The 23,995-nt window shown below is 42.7% G+C and overlaps 1 protein-coding gene across 3 annotated transcripts in view; it reads left to right on the top strand.

Annotated features, from left to right (window-relative positions):
- Positions 1-23,995, top strand: part of znf407 (zinc finger protein 407) — a 147,283-nt gene that overhangs the window by 61,495 nt on the left and 61,793 nt on the right. For all 3 annotated transcript variants that reach the window (XM_044359086.1, XM_044359087.1, XM_044359089.1), the window contains exon 5: positions 3,376-3,450. In XM_044359086.1, the coding sequence (XP_044215021.1) occupies positions 3,376-3,450 (75 nt within the window). The remainder of the gene's footprint in view (positions 1-3,375; positions 3,451-23,995) is intronic.

Genomic DNA, 23,995 nt, shown 5'->3' with positions numbered 1-23,995 from the left:
GCAATGTAAGGGCGGAAATGTCAGAACTAACCAAGACGCTGCACTTACATTTGCCCTCTTTTACCTTTCAAGGTTGACTGTCAAAACCTTTGGAAAACAGCCGAAAGTAACACATGCAAAAGTTGGCAAAGTATGTCATGTCTGACCCGGCTCTATCCCAGCATGCCTTGCGCGCAGCTCTCGGGAATGGGCGTACGTGAACGGGGGGGGGGTGGAGTGGGCTACAGTATGTCTAAGCCGAGTGTTGCTCGAGGCCTTTTCTTAGATCTCCCATCCCTTCCGGACCTGTAGATGGGCCTATCCAGGAACACCATTAGGCAAATGAAGTTGTTTGTATCAAATATTGACATGTTATCTCTTCATCGTCAGGCAGCGGGAGGGAAGAGAGAGAGAAAGATTGTAACTGTGGGTAATTGAGCCGTGTCTCCCCTGCTTATCGGTAAAGCTCCGGCACGTCACGGACCTAACGAGCTGTGGCGCGCCGATTAGTCTGAAGGGAAAGTCGAACGTGAAACACCAGAGCCTCCGTCTTTCTTTTTCTTTCTCTTTTTTTTTTTTTTTTTTTTTTTTTTTTCATATCTGCAATGGATATTATGAGCCTCCCTGGAGGGCAGAGGCACAGCCTTATTAGTTCAATTCATGGGGGGGAAGAGAATTGATATGGATGAATGGCATGTTAAAGTATCCCTTTGTTACAATAACCATCAAGGCTGATGGTTTGGGCTGATGATGCAGCCCAAGGCAGCAGGACGACAAGCTGAGGCCTTGACCTGGATGGCAGAGGATGCACACACACCAAGGGCAGGGGGCTGATTACACACAGCCTTAAACAAATGGATTTGCCCCTTTAACATTTAGATATGGGATCTTGTTGTGTGTTGGTGTGTGTGTGTGTGTGTGTGTGTATGCATGAGGGATAGGGTACTTGTGGATGTCTGCTTTTGTGAGTAAGGATTGCAATTTGTCTGTATTTAGATCAGTATTTGCGTGCATGCTGCCTGCATTTTATCTCAACATTATCAGGAATAGTAGTAATAGTGTGTATTAGATAATCACATGGTAATTATGACAACATTTGTGTGCATATTAGATATTTCTATTTTTCTATTTGTGTGTGGTTATTTGGGGTTGTGCATGCTGTTATTATGCATTTCTGTGAATGTTAACACGCATTTATGTGTGTATGTGTGTGTGTGCGTGCAGCCTGTGCCAGGTGCCTCCATAGGGCATTACCCATCTTGCACTCGTGCCACTCGTGAGATTATCCAGTAAAAAAACGGGAGAGATGAGAATCTCACAACACGCCAGTTTGATTTGTACCCCTTGCTATCAAAGAATGCTAATTAAAATCATATTTTGCATATGTCTTGTCTTTCATGCGCATATGCAAATTGCCCCTGTTGCCTTTCAGCACTCTGTAATTAGGTTTATGAAGGACAGCTGTAATACATAATTAACAGAAATGTTTGCAAGCTCTTTTTTCTTCACGTCTAAACACGACGACTTAAACAAGCACGCGTGAAGTGTTCCAAGGCCTCGCTTTTCTCTCTCAAATATATTGATTAATTCTTTTACCCTCCCCCCCCTCCCCCTCTCAGAAATATCTTAATTATGCTGTTTGTTTATTTATAGATGATGCCGTCAGTCAGAGAGACGCTTCTAGTGGGCCAAAGAAATTCCACATTTTGATCTTGCCATTCTCCCCTGATTGGAGTATACAAGATTTAGTCATACGCTTGCTCCCAGTTTAACTCCAAGGCAACATTCTGGACGGGTGGATGGATTGAGTTAGAGAGGATTGAGAAAATGTAGAGTGATGATAACGAGGCAAAACAGTGGAACATGTTTGAATATTTATATGGTGGTGGTGTTAGTTAGCGTCGGCCTCAGGGGCCTCGATGACGGATGGGACTCTGGGGCCATGATGGGATGGAGGACTCAGCCGTGTGTGTGTATGTGTGTGTGTGTGTGTGTGCGCGTCCAGACGTTGGAAGGGGGAGGTTTAGGGTAGAGAAGGGCAATAGCTGACATGGCGACATAAATGGTGAAATAATTATGCTTTTGCTTTATGATAGACTGACTCCTAAAGTTAGCAGGAAAAGCTTCAGAAAGGCACAGACGGGCTCGCCGGAGAGAAAATAGAATAATGATCTACTTGGAAGAAGGAAAAGTGAAAAAACCTCCAAGAAGAGAAGAAATAGGAGGAGCGTCACAGAGGGGAGGACCTGAGTGTGTGCAGTGACAGTGCCAACCACATGACTGTCGGTTCAACTCCCTCGGCCTCTTTCATGTAGCTCCATCCTCAGCTCTCAGATGTGGTCATTGTCTCTCAGTTGCACAATAATGGGAAGTGATGGGTGCTAAATGAAAAGGCCAGGGGATGAAAACACTGGTGAAGCAGCTTGGAAGTCTGAGTAGTTAGTCCTGTCATCCGTATATTATGTTTTCATATGCTGTTTAGGAGACACGGTAAACTCAGGGCCCTTCGACAAAGTCAGGACATTGTGGTCGCTGTCGAGCTACGGTACCCCAGTATTTTTGACTGTGTGTGTGTGTGTGTGTGTGCGTGTGCTACTTCATGCGCTGCAGATACATGTGCATTTAAAAAAAAAAAAAAAAAAATCCATACACGTGCACATATTTGTGTGGCACGTTGATATACAACATGTGGCACTCTTTGCCTAGACTCTCATTATACTGTCGGACCAAAAAGGTGCTTGAAAAACAAACAAATACACTCCAACTTTGTTAACCATTCACAGACTCGCAGCAAATAATACTCCTCTTGTGGTGCAACATTTTCATATAAATTTGTGTCTGTTTTGCTGGTCTGTCATCAAATAACAAAACAATAGTATTCCAGACGAAACCTGTTTATGACAGCTTATTATTGCTGTTCTGAAAACTCAATGTCGCATGGGCTTTTTTTTTTCTTTTTTTTTTTTCCAGGAAACGGTCTACATAGGAATGCGAAGAGAAGGATGTGTTAGTGCTCTCATGCAATTGTTCAAAAGTGTCTTAACAGTTGGAGAAAACAGAGGAAACGCTAACAGACAGTCCCACATATTCTTAAAGTGAAACACGTCTTTCAAGGGAGGGGGGGAAAAAAAAAAAAAAGCAAGCAGAGTAACCAAAACCAAGCATCTTTTATGTTTTACAGCTCAATGTTGGAAACAATGAAAAACAGTTTTTAAATCCAACTAAACCTTAATGTAGGAAGACATTTATTCATTTCATTGCTCTTAATTGCGGATGTTGTCTACCAGTGCTTCATTTCCCCGTTCCCACATCTTGTCCCTTACTGCTCCAACGGTTTGTGTAGCATATCGTAGCTCGATGCCTTTGCTTAACCCATGTCCTGTGTGTGTTTTGTAGATGGGCCTTTGTGATGAAGAAACACCTCAGCACCCACCTGCTGGGAAAACATGGAGTCGGACAGCGTAAAGAAAGGTAAATTAAACAACTGCGTTCACTACTACGTATTATAATCTGCTTTGAATTTGATGTTTTATTGGTAGGACAAACTACAGTACAGCAAGTAATTCATTCTAGATATTGGAGGATGACTGCTACAACCCCTAGGTCTGCAAGCTTTTAAGCAAAAAGTCCCCCCTTGTTAAATTTCAAGTTAAATATAACTTGAGATCCTCCCTTTTCCCCTAATGAGTTAAATGGCTTTCACTCATTCTGTCTGTCTCGGTCTCTTGCTTACATCTCTTTTTTCTGTCAAACTTTATCTGGCGCCCTCCCTCATCTTACTTTCTGCTCTCCCTCTTGAATTAAGGATGAATGATGTTTCTTTTACCATTTTTGTCTGTGCATGCGAGTGTGTGTTTCTGTGTATGTGTAATGTCTCCAGCTTGGCCCTGTCTATCAGAAGCAGAGCCCTGCTGTCAGTGTGTGTGTGTGTGTGTTGTGTGTGTGTGTGAGAAAAAGAAAGATGAGGAGATGAAGTTGTGAAGCCCCCCCCCCCTCCCCTTCCACTACCCTGACAAGCCAAAACGAGACGTTAAACACCTCTCAATCTGTCAAGCGAGCCGCTAAAATAGAAACAGACCCGCTTTTTCATTACTCTGCAACCAAATTGATACTTTTGACAACGTGTGGTATTAGATATGACAAGTGCCTTCAGATATGGAAGTAAGCAGCCCGACCAGATACCTCTCCATCTCTCAGACATGATCGACTAAATTCCTACTGTCAGCTGTTCATCTGGATTAGATGGAAACAAATCCTCATATCCTTAACTGCTTCAAGTCTCTGTTTCATCCACATGTTTGTTATTGTGACCTCTGCTTATCCAAGGATAGCTGACAGAGCTCCATGGCGTTCTGTAGCAACACTCTGCTTCATACAGCACTCACAGTTACATGCGTTCACATCAGTGACATGCCCAGTACCACAGGCTTCTGCCGTTTGCCACTGACCAACACAGAGATGACATTTCAGTCATGAAGGTCTTTGTCCAGCATCTAAGCTACTCATTTGGAAGAAAGAGCAAAAATAAAGCAAGAGAAAAAGAAAACACAGGAACATAAACTATTTATGTTGGCTTTAGGCTTCTCTAAATATGAATGGTTGAATGTTATTGTTCCCTTTTACACAGCAGATGCCTTTTCCTGAATTTCAGCTGTTTTCTAACAGCATTTGTGTAAGTCGCTATCGAACTACTCTAAAGAGAGAAGAGAAGAAAAAACAGAAAAAGAGCTTTGTTAAAATCACAGTGAAATGGAAGTTAGAGTTTATCTTCCATAATGTGACATATTTTTGAGTGAGACAGAATATGTGGGTGGGTTAATACGAGTGGGATTTGATCAGATCTATCAAAAATAGATAATAGCGAAAATGGAAGAATATAGAACTGTAGTGAGATACAGAGTAGGACGAGGGAGAACTGAATGACCTCAAGCCCATTCTTTGAAAATGTCAACAAAGTTTTTGTCACCGACTCCAAACACTCACCTCTGACGTATTGCCTGGCTAGCTAGTATGACCCACGAGGTAACGGTCAACTGTAATTTCAACTGATGGGCGGCGTTGGCTAGTCTAGTTCAAGATGAGAGACAAACAACAACAACAACAAAAAATTGTGACAGATATTTGACATATAACATCGATAACACATTAACACAAGGACACGTGATTAGAACTTGGGAAAATACAGTCTGTATTTCACTGTGTCCTTAAGATAGATTGAGAAAAGATGTTCATTGTGATTACTTATAGCTTCTTTTGCACAGAGAAGTCTGTTTACAGGTGTTGGGAGAACTACTGTATACCTGGAAAAAGTTGTGCTGCACAAAGCGGCTCCAGACAGAAGCTGCATGTCAGTTGGGACTGAAGACTGAAAATGAAAAAAAATCTGGGAGTGTGGAGTTAGAGAGGAGTGAGGTTGACCTGAATCTTTATGGTTGAGTGAATCAAGTTATGTTGCATTATGGGCAATGTAGGCAACAGTGAATGCACTTAGTTTGATTTTAGTTTGAAGTTGACTTGCGTTTCCTTCGACTAGCCGCTCTAAAATTCCCATCTCTAATTTCATCACACTCTGTCTCCCAAAGACCTTTTGTACTCTTGGCTTTTGTATTAAGAGGTAGCAATACAGCCAAGGTCATAGAGGACACACATACATTCACACACACTGGGTTCTGGGCATGGATGGAGCTATAAGGTCTGTGTGTTACCTGATAGTGTTTAGCTCAGTGTGTGTATTTGCCAAAAACAACTCCAGTCACTCTCTTCATCCATAAAGCATTGTACCACACAGCAGCATCATTACATCACACACACACGTAGAAGTACTGTATGATCACTGGGTGCACATTAAAACACACCCATGTACACATGCGTACAGTTATGTTTTTGCATATGCACACACAAACTGCACATTCCAGCAAATCATCATCAAAATCTTATTTCATCCCTCGTTTTCTCTCATTCATTTCTCTCGTTTAAACACGTGCCTCTACACACACACACACACACACACACACACACCCCTTGCGTGCACACTTAGAGGGAGGACGGCCACAAGGTTTGTTCTATTTAAACCTGTAAAACACGGTGTCATCATTTTTCTGACAGTCCTGCAGACAGAATTTATCTCATCATTAATTAACCATCATATTTCCAACACAGTGCAGCTTAATTAGCACAAGGTCATTGGGGAGGGCTTATTAAGTGGAACAAATTTGGGCAAATGTAAGAGAGGAGGCAGAGGACGGAGGATAGAAGTGGGAAAAGGAGGAGAAGGAGGAGTGAGAGGGGTGGGATGACGGAGAGATAGGGAGAGAGGAAAGACAGAAGAAAGAAAGAAAGAAGAAAGAAATGCAGAAAGAAAGGAAGTGTGTGTGCGTGTGTGTGCATGTGTGTGTGTGTGTGTGTATGAGTGGTTTGGTCCAATGTGACAGTGCTGGCTCGGTGATTGATAACTGCACCGGTTTTGAAAGCCCAGACCTGGAGACTAGGACGGTTGCAGAGGGAGAGAGACAGGGAGAGGGAAAGGATGGGGAAATGTGTGTGTGTGTGTGTGTGTGTGTGTGTGTGTGTGTGTGTGTATAGGGTGGGGAGGGTAGGGAGGGGGGGGATCTGAACCAGCAACTGGGGACCGGTGAGGGGGGTGGGTTGAGAGGCGATGGGGGTTGTTGGGGGGAGCCAATTGCAAACATATGCTGGCTGGCAGGCGGTGGAGAGATGGATTGCAGTGGGACAGTGTCAGAGAGGCAGTTTCATCACCATCTCTACTTCCCTGTTCACCTGGTATTTTTAGAACACTGGGGAGATCTGTTAGTCAAAGGAAGAGAAGAGGAGGAGCAGGAGGAGGAAGAGACCTGACTAGCCGTAGGTGACGCCAAGCTCCACTTAGCCAAATCCGTCTGGGGCCTCAAACGCCAAGTTATTTTGGGCGGGTATCTGTGAGGAGGATAGAGTCCCACCAATATGCGCTTTAAAAGGATGATGATGCTGACAATTTCTGCTTTCACTTACACTAACTATTTTAATTAATCAGCCTAAACTTTATTTATCTCCCAAGGAGAACTCTTGCCCCATTAGACCTTTCCTAAGTACTTAGAGGGAATGAGAAGGACTCAGCACGGTGGAACCAAACTAAGGCCTTTGCCATGGTCAAGGAAAGGAGGTGGCAAGGGGGAGTATAATGCATGAATATATGAAATCCAAGAAAGAATGTTATGGCTGTGCAAAAAAAAAAAAAAAAACCCTGCACACACTGTGGTGATCAAAGCCAAATGCAGCACTTCCTTTCGCTCACAAACCTGCAAATTTTCTTGTCACATGGTGTCTACTTTCAGTTTACCACACATGTTTTAGGGTTAAAGGAAGCTGAGGTATCCAGACGAAACCCACAAAAACACAGGAAGAACACGCTACAAAACGTCGGCTTTATTTAAATGCCATTATTTTCATGTGAGGAATAACATAGCTTTGTGTTATTCAAACACAGCATCTCATTACAAGCAGTTCCTGCTAATGAGGGTAGCGGATAGAGATGGCCAACGCTGGTCAGATGTGACTTAAAAATAAAAGGCTAATATTAGCCCCATATATCGTTCTAACCCCTGTGGGGAAGGGGAGGAAGAAGAATTGTAGGGGAGATGACAGACTCCAACTATCTGACAGGTTCTGGGTGAGAAAGGGAGAGAGAGAAAGAAAGGGAGAGCTGAACTGTAATAAAGTGACACAACTGGGTCTTCGTCTCAGTCACACCACCACTCCTCACTGCAGGCACTCAGCGGAGACGAGGGCTTTTTGTCCTTTTGTTTGCCTGTATGTGTGTACACTCTGGTAGATGTATACTACCGAGGACCATATGTCCTCAGAAGTATACATAGACCTAGCCGTGTTTGTTGTATGGTTTCAGGTTGTAATGGCATTGAACAATGTTAAAAGGTTTTTATTGTAACATTGTGCATCGCAGCTAAGAATCCTAATAAGAAGCTGTTATCACCCACTTGTAATATCATACTGAGTTGCATTAGCCCTGTTTCATGGTGCATTTCCATCTGAATATGTAATCTCCCGTATTCACTTAATACATGCGGGGTTTGAGCCAGCCTAGCGGGAAAAAATGGTTGTAAAAGGCCTCAGAATCTGTAAAAGTTAGATTTTATTGAGTTTGATTGAGTGTTGCAGTGTTACAAAAGAACAATAGTGCTCTTCTGATTGTGAAACAGAGAGAGGATACAACCATCAGTTCTGGATCTCTAGTATTAACTAATGCTGTACATGAAACACGGAATAAAACAAGCCACTGATAATTGATATGTAGTATATAATTTCCTTTGAGAAACAACCCCACCGATTTGTGTAAAATTGATTTATATGTATACACGTGTACATGTGTCCGTGAGCACGTACGTGTGTCGATGTCGTTGCAGATCTTTTCTCTACCATCAAAACACATTTCACATATTTCACCACATAGTTTGATTTCTTATTCCAGTACTTCATTTTTCTTGTAATTTGCCATTTTATCCATGGTGTACATCTTAGTGTGTGTGTGTGTGTGTGTGTGTGTGTGTGTGTGTGGGTGTCTGCGCAGGCACCTAAACCAACACTTTAATAACAAGGGAGTGTCTTGAGAGAGCATGACTGACAGCAGCGACCTTGCTTCAATTGCTTGTAATTAGTTCTTTAAAAACAGGGCGCCAAAAGACAACTGACCTGTCTCACATACCTGTTTTCATAGGTAATTGTTAAAACGCCTGCCATTTTCACGCTTGTAATAATAAACTCCTTGAACTAATACACTCATCACTCTTGAAACAGGAGTGCTGACAACCAAGAAGAAAGATGTATTTGTTTAAGTAAAGAAAAAAAAAAAAAAAAAAGGTGTGATACAATCGTCTGGAGAGAATGTTTTCAGTGTTTTGGACGTGTCTAATTACTAAAGTCTGCTCACAGTTTGGTTGTAGGTCGATGGAACCTCGGCGCAGTCGGCTTTTACTGTATCTTTGAGCCAAATAAGCCGGTGTTAAAATGCTTCTAATGGAAGGAAAACAGAAAACCAGGTGAAAAGGCATGAACACAGATCCAGAAATAGCAGGCATGATGCACACAGCGCAGGTGTGATGACTCACAAAATGAAGACAGGGATATTCAGAGCATCTGTCATTACATGTCTGCAGTGGAGAGCGGTGTAGAAACAGAGTCGTTTTTGACTGCAGATAGTGATTTGGGATTTAAGCAACCGATTGCAACTTTGTGTATATGATTCGTGTCTTTATTTGTGTCTTTAAATGTTTGCATTTGAATTTATATTCAGTATTTCCCCTAAATTTTTATTCTAGGCAAGATGAATGAATAGATCCCTTCTCCAGAAAATATCCTTTATATTAGATTTACACAATAATATCTGACTTTCAATTTAAAATAATCAGCCTAATACATCTACAAATCAATCTTTCAATTTTTACCCTGGTTTACATAATGCACTGCCTTTATTTTTCTATGTTGACACGATGGCATTAATATCTACTGTACGTTCCTGCATTCATTCAAGTCGCTGTGCCAGTGTCCGAGCTTGGCTGAGCGGGCATCTGGCTTTTCAGCACCGGGCTCTGGGCTTGCAGCCGCGTCCCAGCATGCCGTGCAGCGCAGCCATATTGCCCCAGCACCGAGAGCCGGGACCGTCCAGGCTGGATGGGGGGAGCGAGGGCGGAAGAGCCCTGCCTGGAGCCAGCATGGTGGCAATATGGACCACACAGAGCAGGCAGGGGTCAAGTCACACGAAAACCACGAGCCAGTGTGTGTGTGTGTGTGTGTGTGTGTGCTGCGCATTTGTGTATGTGTGTATATGTGTGTGTGTGTGTGAGAGGGAGAAAGAGAGAGAAAGAGAGTTAGCTGTGTGATAGGGAGATAAAGAGTAGATAAAGACAACCCCTAATTCATTAGAATAAATCCTTTCCCTTAATTATTGATAATGAATCTGCTCTTTAATCTTTCTCTTTCTTCCTCCTCTTATCTGCCTGTGTCAGCACTTTGTCTTTCTGTCTTGGTGTTGGGTGGTAAGGCCTAGTTTTCAGCCACCCAAGGGCAGCAGTCAATAACATCCCGTGCTGCTGGTACTGTAAGCAGGGATGTGATTAGCAGCACAGAGACGCACAGGCAAGGCAGCGGGGAAATATTAACTTGAAAGTAGCCAAGGATATTTGGACTCACTGTGGGGTATTTAAATATCCTTAAATCCTGAAAAAAAGAAAGAAAATATGTTTTTTTTTCTTGTTTTTATCTTTTTTAAAAAAACCTCAAATCTATATCAAATCAAGCAGACAACAGAAAATGAACTAGTGTCTGTTGCTGAAGCAGGATCACATTATAACCGCTGACAAACACACACCGGTGATCAATGCTGTGTAGTAATCTTAGTGCAACATCTGCGGACTGTTTTTTTTTTTTTTTTTTTTGAGCGCTTGCACTCATGAAGCTCCATTTCCCAGAGGTCTGTGCAGCTCACGTAGTCCCGGCGTGGTACTGGCAAGGCCTCAGCGACCCCTAGCTCACCTTTGTGTTTGCTGGCTGCTTGTTTGAACAGGAGCCAGCGGACAGCGCCTCGCTGTTTACCCTACTCAATATTTCATGGAGAATGAACACTCGCAGAATGAGGGATCGCGTTAATATTGCTGTTAAAATTAAGCGATAATTAAAATTTGTTAGTTTAAAAGCCATTGCAGTCGATAAAAGTTTGATTACTGGGAAATTAGGTGCATTAAGTTTTTATGGGTTGGCCTGTGCTATCGCTTGGGAACGATTTTTATGCACTTGTCATGGGCATATGGTGTAGAAATGTGGGAGTGTGTGTGTGTGTGTGTGTGTGTGTGTGTTTGTGGGTAGGGGGTGTGAGGGAAGCATGTTGCTGACACACTTTAATGCTAAAATCTCCACCCCTGTGGTCTTACTCATCATTAGTTAAAGCGCAGTACTACCACTGCTCGGTAACAGCAACTGTGACAAAATGCCAATTATAAATCTGGGCTCATGTCTTGGAGTAGGAAGGTCTGAGGTCATGTACGACTTAGCTACTTTATGGTGGTGTCATTTGGCCACTGATGTCACATCAGCACTTCCATCCATGCTGTATATTGTTGTTGGTCACTCTAACATCCAGCTCTTTGTTGCAGGGTGCAGCAGGGTCCTATCCGATCCTATTACTAATAATAATGTTAGTTAGCAGTCGACAGCTCGTCCCAGAGTTGGAAGCTGCTCATCATGTCAGAACAACGTGACCTTGACTTGTGGAATAAATCTGCAGCAGTAGTTTGTCTTCTCATAACAGCATGTACCTCATCTCTGTAGTGCAGCTCCAACAGTCCCTCCAGCTTTTGAAGTTTTTCTTTTCCGAAGAATGATGTCACCCACCGCTGAAACCCAAGTGACATTACTCAACCAGACAAGAACGGAGAATGTGCACAGTTCACCTTCATATTCATTTCACATCCTGTGGCACAAAACCAAGCAGTTATACAGTGACACAATTGTGCGGCTAACTGTTGACAGTGGTTGGACATTATGCACAGTGGGACTGTGGAAAAACTGGGCTGTTGCCAGCCTGTTTTTCTTCTCTATTGAAACATCAGACTGTCATGGCAGAAATGGATGTTGCCAGGCATCACTAATGAACCAATTAATCAATGAATTAGCTGAGCAGCGATTAAATTAATGCGAGCTGGACGGGCAAGCAGCAGTCGTGGATATATCCTGGGGAAGGTGATTAACACACACGCAGAACAGGCAGCGATCAACAAGGCCACTATTAAGTTGGACCACTTCCTGAACTTTTCTCTTTTCAGCTAAATATAGGAAGACTTAATTCATTATATTTTTCTGTGGACTAGATAAATATTATTATATTTTCCCATGCAAATACAAACCATGTTAAGATGCAATGGAACTACTGTATGTTTTATCTTATTTTTTCCTGTAATTTCTGTCAATCTTTAAGTATTATCTTCTTATACAAACAGCACCCATCTATTCTACACAATGCTTGTTGGACACTGTTGTTAAATTACATTTAACAAATAAATATACACTTTGACATCATATATTTTTTTATTTAATATATTAATGATGTAATATAATATACATGCACTCACCTGTGAACATATCAATAATTAAATATTCACCCACTAACCAGAAGATCCCACTGAGATGGATTATATGACATAATGAATGATAATTAATTAAAATAATTCTCTAATCATTAGGAGAGCTTTCCTAAACATTTCTATTTTTTGAGTATTATAATATACTGTTGATGTTGTTTAATGTAATAAGTAAAAGAGGGTGAAAATATCCCAATTTTTCTAAAATAAGTGAAAGCCAGGCTATAACAGACACTCTGACAAACACACACTACGCCACAGATAAGATTTATATAATAACATCTCTTAAATAATATTAATTGTATCTCCTCACATACAGCTAACTTCTTGGCAGAACGGTTAAAGAGAAACTTTTGCACTGACACCGTAAACTCTACCGTATATTCTCTATTACGGATCATTTTTAGTGAAATAAATGATCTATTCTTCTATCCGGGGACATCCTAGTGCCCCTTCAAATAAACCAGCTGGTACTCCAAAGTTCCAAACTCACTGAGTTATAAACCACTTCCTCTCATCGCATGAATCCCCGGCTACACATGTGACAGACAGCGTGCATGTTTTCATCTTCTGGTATGTGGTGCGCCTGTGTGGGCTGAGTGGCGCTTAATGTTTGAACATATGATGTGTGTGTGTGTGGGTTGGACACCAGGAGTACGAGGTTCACCCATGATAGTTTAAAGCAGTGGTTCTCAAAGTGGGGTCGGGGGGCCCGTGCAGTTGATGGTCTTGAGCAAGCTATAGGGGCCCTTTAGGGGCCTCTATGGAGTCGCAGTCTGTTTTCACTGTAGTCACAAATGATTCCATTTAGATAATGTGAACGAATGATTTTTGGAATTCAGGGTTTCACTTTACCCTCCATCATCTCCTCATGTAGAATGAAGATAGAACAACTCATCACTAAATCCACAATAATAATGTTTCCTAATGGCCCCGTGAGACTAGATGTTAACACTGGGGGGGGGGGTTCATGTACATTTTAGTCTAGCTGATTTGGGGAATACAGTGTGTGTGTGTGTGTGTGTGTGTGTTTAGCACTCAACAATGCAGAACTCATCATAATCAGCTCTGTGTTGGCTGTCGGTCCAGCACTATACCGCATCATCTCCGGGCATCCATACTCTAACCCCCCCCATGCTCTGCTTGAGCTGAGACGTTACAGAGAGGGGTGGGTGGGGGTGTTTTGGGGCTCCCTTGATTATGTGACATCCTCCGGAAGACCGCTGGAGTTGTTTCCTCCATTACTTAGACGGGGAAAAAAGAGGCCTTTTCACTATTGAGACTGTCACTCTCAATTTGGGCTAACGGTAAGCATGCACAAGGCCTCCTGGATATTCCCCCCCACCTGCTCTCACCCCACTCCCACTCGCCCCCCCCCACACACACAGGCACGCCCCCCCCAACCTCCCCTCCCCCTGCAGCGGATCGCCGTGGTGACAGTTTGATTAGATCATCAATCGTGGCCGTTAACAGCGGTTTTCCTGAGCACCTGGACCGGCAGGTCACAGCTGGCTCTGAGCTACCGCTGTCCCCCTGACCCAGAGCTGTGTGTGTGTGTGTGTGTGTGTGTGTGTGTGTGTGTGTGTGTGTGTGTGTGTGTGTGTGTGTGTGTGTGTGTGAGTGCGCGCGCAGGCACACAATTGCACATGCAGTCCAATTGTATTTCGCGTGCATGACATTCTTTTTATATCGTATTGTGAACTTTCAAATACAGCTGTACGTGTAGTTGTGTGTTATGTAGTCCCATGTGCAAGTCCATGTGTGTGGCAAATATGTTGATATTTATGTCCACGTCTGTGTGCAAGCGCGGTTGTGTTTGTGCATTTTGTAAGCGTGTGTGTGTGTGTTTTTGAAGTGACCCCAGTGCAGTGCAGAGCTTTATTTGGATGTCCACTGTTGTTTCAATTCAATACAAATGAGAAATGTGTTTCCTCTGGGGGCCTTTAGACCCACCTTGTTATTTTCGGAAATGTTTTTGTCTGACCTGGGAGGTCGAAGCACTAATGAATGTTTTAATTCTTTGCATTGGTTGTTAGAGACTACTTTCTAGAGAATGAAGGCAATTACAGGTGAAAACATAAATGTTTATGCATGCAGAGGCTGCTAGAAGAATAAAACGGAGCATTACAGTAGACACATCCGTATCTGTGTGTTCTGTACCGGATACTTCCCAGAGTGTATTGTTCTCTGTGTTTTGCAGGTACACAGATACCAGTGTGTAGCAGTTATGGCTATATCTGTAACACCACACAAACTCACACACACACACACACACTCTTTACCATAGCTACAACACTGTGCAGTTCACAAACGCACACATACATAAATTCACCTGCTTCCCCTGTGTTGTCTTCGGTGCTTGTATCAGGTTCCTTGTCGTTCTGGTAAAGCAGTTAAATTTATGGGCTAACAATAATGGGACAAAGTGTGTGTCTCGTTGCGATTCCTCAGGTATTCCATGATTAAATAAACGTCCCCGGTCTTTTCATAAAGCTTGTTTATGGCAGCGTGGCACCATATGCTACTGCTTCCACCCCACCCACCCATCTCTTTCTCTCTCTCTCTCTCTCTCTCTCTCTCTCTCCCTGTTTAATTCTCTCTGTTTCTCTTTGTCTCTCTCTGTTTCTCTCTATGCTTCATACACTGGCCCACACTGCCTCTTACCAGATGCGGGCTAGCCATTATTCTGTAGCAGAGTCGTGGTGGAGAAGCTAAAGTTGTGAATTAACATGTAGGGGCCATTACGGAGTGATGATGATATCCATCTGCGCCGTTCATAGGTGCTACTTAGTAAATTGTCTGTGCTGTAATGGCACAGCAGTAACACTATGATTCTGTTTTTATCAACTCCAGGGTCTGTTCATGTCTTTTCTGTTAAGTAGACGCTCCGATATGACTTATTTGGTAGATGCTGTCAAGTGTTTGGTTTGTATGATCTGTGTGATGCAGGGGATGGTCATGGAAATTTATTTTAATAATGCTTCAGAGTGTAGACATTGCATAAACCACTCAAAATGTTTAAACGTGGACCATTCTTCATATTATTGATTTTTTTTTTTTTTTGTATTGATTTGCAGACCTGCCATCTTGCATGTTGAAAATTTGTTGTTGGAGAAAGACTGTGGAGATTGATAATCCACAATATATGACAAGTAATCAGATAATCTGACTTTTCTCCCTTTTTCATAAAACTCAATGTTCTTAAACATCTAATGAATACTCAAGCTAAGACAAAACACTTTTGAAGAATAAAAATATTGTGATAAAAAGCATGTACGTCCAAATACACGCCGTGTGAAGATGATGTCAAATGTGTAGAATCATATGATGTGAAACACGCGTGAACCCTGGTGCTCATGTTTTGTCTTCCTCTGAAGAGTCTGTGACACCTCAGCCCTCTGAGGCTTGATAGTTTTGACTACGCAAACACAGGCAAAGCAGCAAAAGTTGAGACTGGTAATTAATTCTCCAAAGCTCTGTGTGTGTGTGTGTGTGTGTGTGTGTGTGTGTGTGTGTGTGTGTGTGTGTGTGTGTGTTAAGGCATAGAAAAAAAAAAAAAAAACAACAGTTGCTACAAAGCAAAGTCAGAAAAGCAATTAACTTCTCCAGCCGGGACATGGCAGTAAACATGTGTGATTGTTCACTATATTGTCTTGTTTGGTTCCTGCAGTTGCGTTGTGGTAGAAGGCCAGAGACAGAGAGACTGAGCTTCTATACTATAGACTTTGTTGTGATTATTAATGGCCGTTTCACATTAACTTTGCCGTGCTAATATACTCGACAATGGCCCCAAATCACCTGAGCAATGAGGACGATGGAGGCGGCCCTGTCCCCCCGTCCAGCCAACACCGTAGCCGCTACCCTACTATCCCCATACCCAATGACCAAGATTAATGAAACCTCCGCCGTTTTTAATTAGCATGGCCGCAGTCATCAATTATGTCTGCCCCACCCCAAATACAAATATTGTTATATTTGGGGGAAAAATTCTTGATTTATTTCATTGTGGTGGCCGATGGAGTGAGATGAATGGCCTCCCATCATGGTCATTTGCAGGGATGAGGAGGAGGAGAAGAGAAGGGAGAGTGGAGTGGAGTGGGGTGGGGGCGGGGGGGTAATAAGATCACTAGGAGGGGGGGTTAGGTTGCACATACAGTAGAGGACGTGGACAAGGCTGGCCAGGGGAAAGTCTACAGGGAAAGACCAGTGTGGTTCTCAGTATCCCTGTACAGGGATCTGACTCCAACTGTCCAGGAACTTAATTAGACTTTTCTTGAACCCAGAGCTGCACTGATACCAGTTTTTAAGGAGCCAATATGAGTTGTAGATTGTACAATTCAAGAGCACAATACAAGCGCTACTTATCACAAAACAGCTGCAAGAGCAAGTGCATCCATTGCCTTTATTTATTCTTTTCATTAGTACCAAATATCAATAAATGAGAATCAATCGAACGCATGTTTTTCCTCTACAAAATCCACTAAGCCATCAATGAGCCACTTAGATGCACTTCATGCACCAGGCTATCGAAAAAAGGTTTGTCAGACACTGTCTTCAGTTGCGGTCATTGTGGATTTCTCCATGTGTGAGTTCCAAATCTATTTAGCTGCAGCAGCAGCTTTTTAAAGTCCAAAAGAGTCTATCCAGTCTTCTGTCACACTTAGAATTGACATACAACCTCATATTTAACTCAGCTGTAACAGTTGGTCATCCAACACATAAAAATGTATTTTTTTTCTTTGTTATCGAGCATGCTTTGTTGCTGTCTGGAGGCCCCTTTTCATAACTTCCATCTCTTCCAACAACATTGCTTCAGCACACTTTCTTTGTGAAATGTTTTATTAAGTTGGCGCGCTCGTGTCGAAGCCTCCAACATTTATTTTGCCTCTCTCGAAACACTCGTATTGCACACTGTACGTTTTGCCAGGTGTCTTTTTCCAAAAGGCAATTGCTGTTACATGTACGCTATGTTGGCGTCGCTACATTTGTCCAAAGTTTCTATCAGATTGTAACTTCAACTTATTTATTTATTTTCCCCATGCTTGATCCAAAGTTTTTGGCACGGAGTGTTGGATGTGAGTATTTGCGAGTTGGATCAGCGCGAGCCCCGATGGTGCATCACTTGATTGTTACTTGAACACAAAGAAGCAGTGTGTTAGAACGTATTTAAGGCTGACGTTATAGTCCAGCTGTTTACTGTCCAGGTCTCGTTTACAGCAGCATTGGCAGGCAGGTTGCGGTTTCTGGCTCAAATCTTTGACACAGACACAACATCCCTCATTACAGCTTATGCACTGAGCAAGGGCACTTAATCCATATAGAGAGGTGTTGAAAATAAGAAAGCATTAGCAAAATACTCTGCTACAACAAAATGTGTTTGTCCTTGTGAAAAGAAATAGGCCCCGTGCCAGATCCCTTTCTCTCTCGCTGCTTTTCTAACTCCACAATACTAGGATTCAGAGGTTTGTCTCCATCTAGTACAGTTGAGTGTTCAGTGAATGCAGACTGGGCTTTAGGTAAATCCTGCACAGTCCAGCTTGCTCTGATACAAAGAAAGAAAGAAAGAAAGAGAGTTTAGAGACAGTGTGTCGAATCTCAGGCTTTTTCCATATTTTTTTCTGTAAGGGCTTTCTTGTCGCTACTAGCTCTTGCTCAAACTAAGTCTAGACTTCTCTTATATTAACATTCTTGTATAAATTGAGTTATGAAGAAAAATAAACTCCCCACCAAATCACTTATTCCAAAAAAGAGAAAGCGCTATAGTAGACTCATTCATAAATGATTAGCCCGCTACATCTCCTTTTCTGCACTTCTTCACATTTGCTAATATCTGACTAGGATGTGTCATAATAATAGTGCAAGTGTGCTGCTTTATGACTTGAAGATGTGCGCGTCTCATTTCTGTGGTTTGGGGAGTTTGGGTGTTTGTGCTGCGGTGAGCCACCAGCCATTTTACTTGTGCTGGCCACACACACACACACACACACACACACACACATAAGCTCACACACACACACAGATTTTATACCCTTACTGCCACGGCCATCGCCTGCCCACTGACTCCATAGAGAAGGGTGGGAAACATCTTGAATATTTTATGAAGCTTGGGAACCCCACCTCTGTCTTCCCTACCAGCAAACCACCACTGCTGCTATGTCCAGCAGCGCACGCACACACACACACACACACACACACACACACACACACACACACACATACACATACACACCAGCAGAAAACAGAAATAATGTTTTAAATGCAATCATTGTCAGGCCCAAACAATGTCATTTATCAAGGGAGCATTTGGGACTGTATAATAAGTTTCACATTATTAATACAATTTTTCATCCTCTGTCAAGCCTATCTGATTTATGGCACGCGTGTGATCTAAGGTGATCATTGAATTACAATTCCAGTAATAAGAGAGAGAATGGACCTGGTCTTTTACTTCTGCCCACTGGAGCACACACAGCCACACACACACACACATACACACACACACACACACACACACACAAAAAATCCTGGGTAAACAGCCTCCAGTTGCAACATACAGCAATTACACACAACATACAACAATAGTCACGACCGCCTTATCTGTGTCATAACTTTTACTGGTCATGCCACGGAGCAAATTCGCTTAATATTTGTTAGTTAAACCAATATGCTAGCCTCCTAATTTCAGTGAGGGAGCGAGTAGAGGAGGAAAAAAAAAAAAAAAAAAAAAGAACCTAGACCCCCGTTAATTAGATAAGGGACAAAGCTCATTATTCTAAAATGATATTGGGGCCCAGAGAGTAAATATGAGTGGCCTGTTAGGGGCTAGGTAATGGGACAAGGATGCACGTCGTTACAGGGCCGAATGATTTACAGCTAGATGCTCTTTGATGTATAGACTGTACCTTTTATTAAGTGGCTGTCGTTACGGTCACTGGCTCAGTCATTTCCCTTTGTGTCTAATCAAAATCCATATCCAGACACCCCGCCATCCAGACCCAGCCGCTCCAGATGGGAAAGAAAATGGAATGGGGGGAATGTTGCCGTTCCCTTTCCCACAGCCGTTTCCTCGACACCCCCCCACCACCCCCCCACCACCCCAAGCCTCAGCTCACACTCGCTACCACAGATGCTTATGATGCAGATAATACGATCTAACAAACAAACAACAAATGTACAAATGGAAATGTGAATTCTTTTGAGATAATTAGATAATAAAGACAGACTCCTATCATAACATTTGGATCCAGTCTGAACAAGTATTTGCACTATTAGCGGTCTTGCTTTGGCTTTATCAGATTAGCTTGTTGTTGAGGGCTCTGTGATCGGCGTCATACATCATCCTGTTTGAGTTCTGTTTAGAGCGAATTTAGGGAAGATGCTAATTGGATTGCGGGAGTCTAGCCCCGGTTAAAGATGGTAAACAGCAGAGCAGACTTGTCCCCCCAACTCTCAGCCCCACAGGCTTCGGAAAAACGCCAGCTCTCCTCAGGATCGCCACCATTTATGACACATTTTCTCTGTATTCTTTAAAGATAATTAGGTTTATCACCCATTTTTTTCCCCTCCGAGCCCCCCTTTCCTTCCCTTTTGTGTACCTGAGAGCACACAATCGCAGCATAAAAACATAAATATTTCTGCAGCACAGCAGCGCTGGCAGGTGAGCCTAATGAAATTCTAGGAGTGTAATTTGATTTACGAGGTGCTAATGCGGCCTGATATTAGAGAGAAAAAGCTCTGATATGGCTGCCTTGTGCTGTATTTAAGGCCTATCAGAAGCCTGATAAAGAGCATCCTGTCCTCAGCACTGCGGCTGAGTTATTGTTGCAGATATTCATATTGATAGTAATTCTTCCCGACGCAATTTAGTGCAAGCAATATATAAATATGGAGATAATAGTTAATTTTGGTGGCTGCTCAGATTGCGATGCTTTAAATTCAAGAATTACAAAAAAAAAACTTTGAGCCGTGAAGCATCTGGACACTTTTTAAAGTGCCGTTTAAAGGATGGATGTGGGGTTGGGGGGGGTTGGAAAAGAGGCCTTTGACCGAACCATGTCACACAAATCAGATTTTCAGTACTTTTTAGCGGCTGCTAATTTCAGCAGGAAGCTTTTTGGAGCTCTTGATTTGCAGTTTTTTGGTTGAAACATTTTGATTAATAGTCTGATATCTGTAAAACCTATTAAGCTTTTAAATTAACTGAGTCTGGAAACTTCACATCACCACCAGCATGCGCATGCACGCAGAGAAAGAGATCATTTCAGAGTGTTTTGTTCAGAATCATGTCGTGTTGTTCTCTTACCCAAAAAAAAAAAAAAAAAAAAGAGATCTAGTAATTTAAGGCTGTGTGTGCAAGGGTGTGTGTGTGTGTGTGTGTGCGGGTACACTCTTCCTCACATTTAAGTCGTGTGTTTCAAAGTGTGTTTGGGACTATTGAGCTATGGCTCATAATAAAAACAGGCAATAACAGGGCCACCACAGAGGGACCTGGCCTTTGTGCCTCCTTGCTCCCCCCCCCTCGCTCCCCCCTCTCCCTACCGTGCCACCTCCTTCTCCTCGTGGCCTCTCCCCCACCCCCTAAGTTATGGGCTGAATAACAGCGCAACAATATTAAGATAACATTTCCTGATTGTTTGTCAGGCAGGAGGCTCCTTCACCCCGCTTTCATCACGTCCACCGTGTTCATTAAATTGACAATTTGTATTTGCCCTACAGCGGGATAAACAGGAGCTTATCTGATGGGCCTGGTCTTTTATTATTTATTTCATTATCTTTTTTTTTTTTTTTTTTTTCTCCTTCTCCTCCTCCTCCTCCTCCTCCTCCTCCTCCTCCTCCTTCCCCTCCTGGGATTGAAGGTAAACATAAATCAGCAGCAGCATCTCTGTTGTGTGCTATTGTTTATATTGCAGTCATATGCAGCAGCAGTCCTCTCAGAGGAGGTTCATCTACACTCCTCTGCAGACACATGTGGCCTCTTCATGGAGGTTTTAGCTGTTGTTTCGTGTGACATGCCGGCTGTACGCTCCTGCAGGTCTCAGTATGCTTTAACTCAATAGATATTTCACTTTAAAATGCCTCTCTGTTGGGATAATTCTCTGACTTTCTCCTGAGAGAATCTCCTCTTCTGTTTGCATTAAGAGTTTTTTTTTTTTACTGTGGTTGTAACTACTGCAGCAGGCCAGAGATGCTTGTCTTTGTTCATTTGAATGTTAAACTAGCACCATCCAGGAAACTGATTTGAGTATCCGCAGACCACATTGACTACAGCGCTTTCTAAAGCGTTTCTCCTGAGCTCAGTGAGCGATGATGTTGCCCGGTTCGATATCTTAGCCCGGGAACAAGCCTGTCGTCGGGCGACATTCTGCACACAAACGAAAAATAACGAAGCCAGCCTCCTTACTTAGGAAACAGTTGTCCCAGAAATTTAATCTTTTCCCCATTTTTTACCCAACACCCCCCTCTAATCACGTTTCGATTGACTGCCATTGAAGGAAGAGCCTCTCCTCAGACACATATTTAGGTCCGAACCCAGTCAGCCACCATTTAAGGCTTACTCAGTCTTCCTCCCAATATCTTGGAGAGCTCAGGGCCAAATGATTTAATCTTCATTCAGCTAATTTAGTCTGGATTTAAGCTGCCGGGTTGTCGAAGTGCAGAGTGATGGAGTCTGAAAACAGGATGAGAGGGAAAGGGGAGAGGAGGGGAAAACGGAAGGAAGGAGGGAGGGGAAAAAAACGGAGAGAGCGAGAGAGATAAAGATAGAGCGACGGAGGGAGAAAGAGAGAGACGAGGGGAGGAGGGGGCTGAAGATGATGATCCATCCTGACCCTAGTGAATGCTGTCATGTTCCTCCCTCTAGGTAATCTCTCTCACTCACTCGCTATTTTGCATGTGAAAATGCTCTCCTGACAGTTGCATATCAGATAAATTTTCTCTCTCTTTTTTTTTTTCCCTCTCTCCCCCCCTTTCCCTTCGCCAAATAAACAACAGTCTTCACTTTGAAGTTGTCTGTTTGTGTCAGTTTGGCTTGAGGCGAGAGTCGGCCTCTCTCTCTCTCTCTCTCTCTCTCTCTTTCTGTCTTTGTGTTGCAGTGTGTGAGAGAGAGAGCATTGGCGGATTATTTCCTCTCACCGGCCGGCCAACACAACATCAAAACCAGGGAAGGGATCCTTAGCTGTCCAAAAAGGCAATCACAATTAGCGCAGTCAGTTAAAATAACACTGTTTACATAGCCATTGATTAGTGTGACGCTCCGCAGCATAAAACCAAACTCGCAGTCAGGAAGAGCAGGGTGTCAGTTCAGCCTAAAGCAATGACACTGTCAGTGAACATCATATTATTCACCATCTAAACAGTTTTTTTTATCTGATTCACTGGATTGTGAGGTTAGTGGAAACATCTGGATCTGTTTTTTTTTATCTTTCTTGCTCTTCATAATATAAAAATGCCTCTTTTTTTAACACACTGTTGCTAAACTTTTATCCAGAACACATGCAAGGTCCCCTTTAACAAGCATAACCTCACCACTTGGGGGCGGTAGTGAGCGCGTGGTAATGAGTCAGGTCTTTTTTTTTTTTTTTTTTTTTTTTTTCTCCCCACCCTCTGCTAGTGGTACAGACTTACTCCTCCTGGGGGATTTATATCACAATTAAGGCCAGTGTGGTCTGTGATGTTCTGACAGTAGCCCTATATGCCTGAACTGATGACAGGATCACACCACAGTATAGATATGGTAATGAGTGACAGTATAGACACAGTAGCATGCAGCTTTCTGAACGTACACAGGCAAGAGGGCCCACCTGGGTCTTTGAATAAATATGCACGGGGTGTCAATCATGTCGCCCTGCTTCATGATCAGAGAGGGGAAAAAAAAAAAAAAAGAGAGAGAGATGGAGACGTGCAGGAGGAGGAAAAGCAGATATAATGACTGGAAGTAGAAGTTGTTCAACGTTACAGATGTTCTTTCCCGCTGTGGCCTCTAGCTGATCAAGGTTCGACAGTAATGTTAAAAGCCAAAGAGCAGTCAGTTCAAGGCATGAGGTGTAATTCCTTTGCTTCATTACAAAAAAAAAAAAAAAAAAAGATATTTATATTCATGTTCAGAGACTTAAAACAACTGTCAGCTGGCTGTGATTTGGCCTTTAGTATAGCGAGCAGTAAATAAATGTTTAATTTTATTAAATGTAGTGCTAATTTGAATTTCTGACCTGGAAATATGTGTGCTTTCAAAAATATGTACATGAATACATTAGAAATGTACCCACCTGTGAGTTTTATCAGTGACATTTCCACCCAACACAGACCTTCCTCTGCCAAATACCCATGTGGAGGTATAACACAAGTCTGTAATTGTGTGAATTGTGTAAATGTATATTTTACATATGTAGATTTTCTTTGCTTTATGACATACAGTTAGATTTCACACCCGTAAATAAATATACAATTCCTGTTCCTCTAATATCCCTGTTAAGAATTTCAGAACTTTCTCGTGCTATATTGAATCTGGATGCTTTAGCAGGATTTTGTGGATTTATTTGTGTTTTATTGGTTTTACACTCAGTTCTAAGAGGCACTCTAAAAGTCTACATATATTTTAAATTGTCTCTTTCTCTCTTACCTCTGTCTCTCCATCATCTTCCTCTCCCTCCCTCCCTCCCGCACACACACACACATGCAAAAACTACACATGCATACGCAAACGCATCCACTCGCAACCTCTCTCCCTCTTTCTCTCTATGTCTCTTCCCGCTACCTCCTCCTACCTTTGGTGTGTTTTGCATGGTGCCTGGCTGTTTAGAGGCAGTATGCATATGTATGGGCGAGACGGTGGATCGTGACGGGATCTGACATGCGGGGACAAGATCAAAGCGCTC

Source organism: Thunnus albacares, chromosome 8 (assembly GCF_914725855.1).
Source record: "Thunnus albacares chromosome 8, fThuAlb1.1, whole genome shotgun sequence".
Taxonomy (NCBI): Eukaryota; Metazoa; Chordata; class Actinopteri; order Scombriformes; family Scombridae; genus Thunnus; species Thunnus albacares.
This window is presented reverse-complemented; position numbering and strand designations above follow the sequence as displayed.